The following is a 2855-nucleotide window of genomic DNA, read 5'->3' as shown; positions in this document are numbered from 1 at the left end:
CGCCCACAATGGTAGCAGCGACGAGCCTTGAACCAATTACCTAATGGTTACAGGCAAGCGCGCTAACCACTACGCCACGGCGCCGGACAAGTAGGGTGGGGGAAGATGGGACACCTTTAACACATAATATCAAAATATCCTGATCGTGTTTTAAACAATTAACAACGGTCTATCGGAGTCGTAAGGACATAGTTTCATTATTATTTGAATTTTCTTTGTTTACTATCAAATGGGTCGAGAAAATCGAGTTAAAAGATGTCCCATCTTCCCCCACACTACTGTATAACAACCATCTCGGCATGGCTTTCTTTATAATACTCACCATGAGAACAATAGATGACGTTATATTTTCGCAGATATTGATGAATGTTCTTTGGTTTCACGCGGCAACTGTCAGCAGTTATGCTTGAACGTACCTGGTTCTTGGGAGTGTGGATGCAACGAAGGGTACAGACGTAGAAATGACAGTTTGTTTACCTGTCAGCCAACATGTGGCAGTGAATGTCTTAATAACGGTATATGCGTGGCACCAAACCGCTGTTATTGTCCTCCTGGCTATCCGGGACCAGACTGTACACGTAAGTTCGCTTTTTACAACCAACGTTCATATAGTAGGATGGGGGATGATGGGACATCTTTTCATTCTATTTTCTCGTCCAGTTTGGTAGTAAACAAAGAACAATCAAAGAACTACAAAACCAGCATATCCTCACGACTTCCATAGACCGTTGTTAATTGTTTAAAACACGATTAGGATATTTGGATATTATATGGTAAAGGTATCCCATCTTTCCCCCACTACTATATTATCGACTAAATCACCAGATTTACCTTGTTTGTTTTTTTCAGCGTTGTGTACACCATCCTGTGCACACGGGGGGAAATGCAAACGATTTAATGTCTGTGTATGCCAAGCTGGATGGAGGGGACCAACATGCAAAACAGGTTTATATGAATAACAACGTATAACTTTGAAACGTCTAACGAAAATTGTTTCTAGCTTTATGTACACCACCTTGTGCGAATGGCGGAATATGCAGAGCGCCCGACCAGTGTGAGTGCAGTCATTTATACACTGGGAGTTTTTGCCAGAACCCAAACTGCTTTCCTTCATGCCAAAACGAAGGAATATGCGTGGGCGTGAACAAGTGCGTGTGTAAAAGAAATTGGTCTGGACCACGATGCGGAATTCGTAAGATCTCAAAAAATTGGTCGAAATCGTTAGTTTATGCCTGTCCACTTTCACACAGGTTCCACACCTTTTGTTTGCAATCCTCCTTGTGGTAATAACGGCATATGCATCGCATCAAACAGATGTAAATGTAAACCAAATTTTCGGGGAACTCGGTGCGAAGAAGGTAAGCATAAAACTTACGTACAGCAACCAGTCTGAAACATTTTTATTTCCGCATCATTTTAAGTTTCAACGAGTCAATTTAAAAATATAATCATTTCTAAATAATTAGTATGATCTGACACACATACATCAATGTTTAATGCTCCTTCTCCAGGGCCACATTACGACTTCGTAGGAACCTTGTGGTTGCAGTATTTTTATTTTTTCATAGCAGGTTGGGGGAAGACGGGACACCTTAACACATAATATCCAAATATCTTGATCGTGTTTTAAACAATTTACAACGGTCTATGGAAATTGTGAGGCTATAGTTTCTTTTAATATTCCGTGTACACGATCAAAGAAAATAGAATAAAGAGGTGTCCTATCTTCCCCAGCCCTATGGTATATAAGATGGGCCTCGTAAACCACACCTTCACCCACATGTGTCCACCACGGTTTATCACAAAGTTAATCACACATGGCATAACCATAATGAAACTTTCTTCTGTAATCACTTACTTTGCAGCAATAATCAAGAAGTGTCGACCTCCATGTCGTAACGGTGGAACTTGTCAGGTTGCTAACAAATGTCAATGCCCGGAGGGAACGAGGGGGTTTAGGTGTCAACGAATGTAACTATCTGTTCTTTTAATACTCATTCCATGGTTTTATTATTATTATAACTTGCGACGTTGTTTACCTGGTTGGAATTGAAGTGACCAACCTGGTAACCACGTATAATAGGTTGGGGGAAGATGGGACACCTTTTCATTCTTTTTTCTCGTCCCATTTGGTAGTAAACAAAGAAAATGCAAAGAATTTTAAAAGCATATCCTCACGACTCCCGTAGACCGTTGTTATTGTTTAAAACACGATCAAGACATTTAGATATTATGCGCTTAAGGTGTCCCATCTTCCCCCACTCTACTATATAATAGGATAAGATGGGACACATTTAGCACATAATATCCAAATATCCTGATCGTGTTTTAAACAGTTAACAACGGTCCATGGGAGTCGTGGAAATACGGTTTTATAATTCATTTAATGTCTTACTACTAAATGGGACGAGACATTAGAATGAAAAAGTGTCCCATCTTCACCTACCCTATTATACTTTTTTAGCGAACGGGAGTTTCAAGCACCAGCATTTTTTCTGTATATTTATATATTGAATAAATATAGCTAGTTGGCTTTCTGTGTAGACTACTGTAGCCTGTGTTAGGGTTCACCAAGTCACATGCATGAGCGTTGGGTATACAGTAGAACTTGGAAAAATGGGACACCTTACCTCTATTTCTTGTCTCATTTAGTAGTAAACAAAGAAAAACCAAAGAATTATAAAACTATAATCCCATAGACCTTGTTAATTGTTTAAAACCTGATCAGGATATTTGAATATTATGTGCTAAAGGTGTCCCATCTTCCCCCAAACTACTATATGTTTACAAATTGAATATCCACCAGGATCTGTCCTCGGGTAACCGTGAGAGTTCCTTACAATCGTACGATTCGG

General features: G+C 39.6%; 1 protein-coding gene across 2 annotated transcripts in view; it reads left to right on the top strand.

The window, feature by feature from the left end:
- Positions 1–2855, top strand: part of LOC104266838 (fibrillin-2-like) — an 8787-nt gene that overhangs the window by 3786 nt on the left and 2146 nt on the right. For both annotated transcript variants that reach the window (XM_018816254.2, XM_018816248.2), the window contains exons 13-17: positions 357–578; positions 850–945; positions 1001–1192; positions 1251–1358; positions 1866–1971. In XM_018816254.2, coding sequence (XP_018671799.2) covers positions 357–578; positions 850–945; positions 1001–1192; positions 1251–1358; positions 1866–1971 — 724 coding nt within the window. The remainder of the gene's footprint in view (positions 1–356; positions 579–849; positions 946–1000; positions 1193–1250; positions 1359–1865; positions 1972–2855) is intronic.

The sequence above is a fragment of the Ciona intestinalis genome, chromosome 1 (genome assembly GCF_000224145.3).
Source record: "Ciona intestinalis chromosome 1, KH, whole genome shotgun sequence".
Taxonomy (NCBI): domain Eukaryota; kingdom Metazoa; phylum Chordata; class Ascidiacea; order Phlebobranchia; family Cionidae; genus Ciona; species Ciona intestinalis.
The sequence above is the reverse complement of the archived record's forward strand: the minus strand, read 5'-3'. Positions and strand labels throughout refer to the sequence as shown.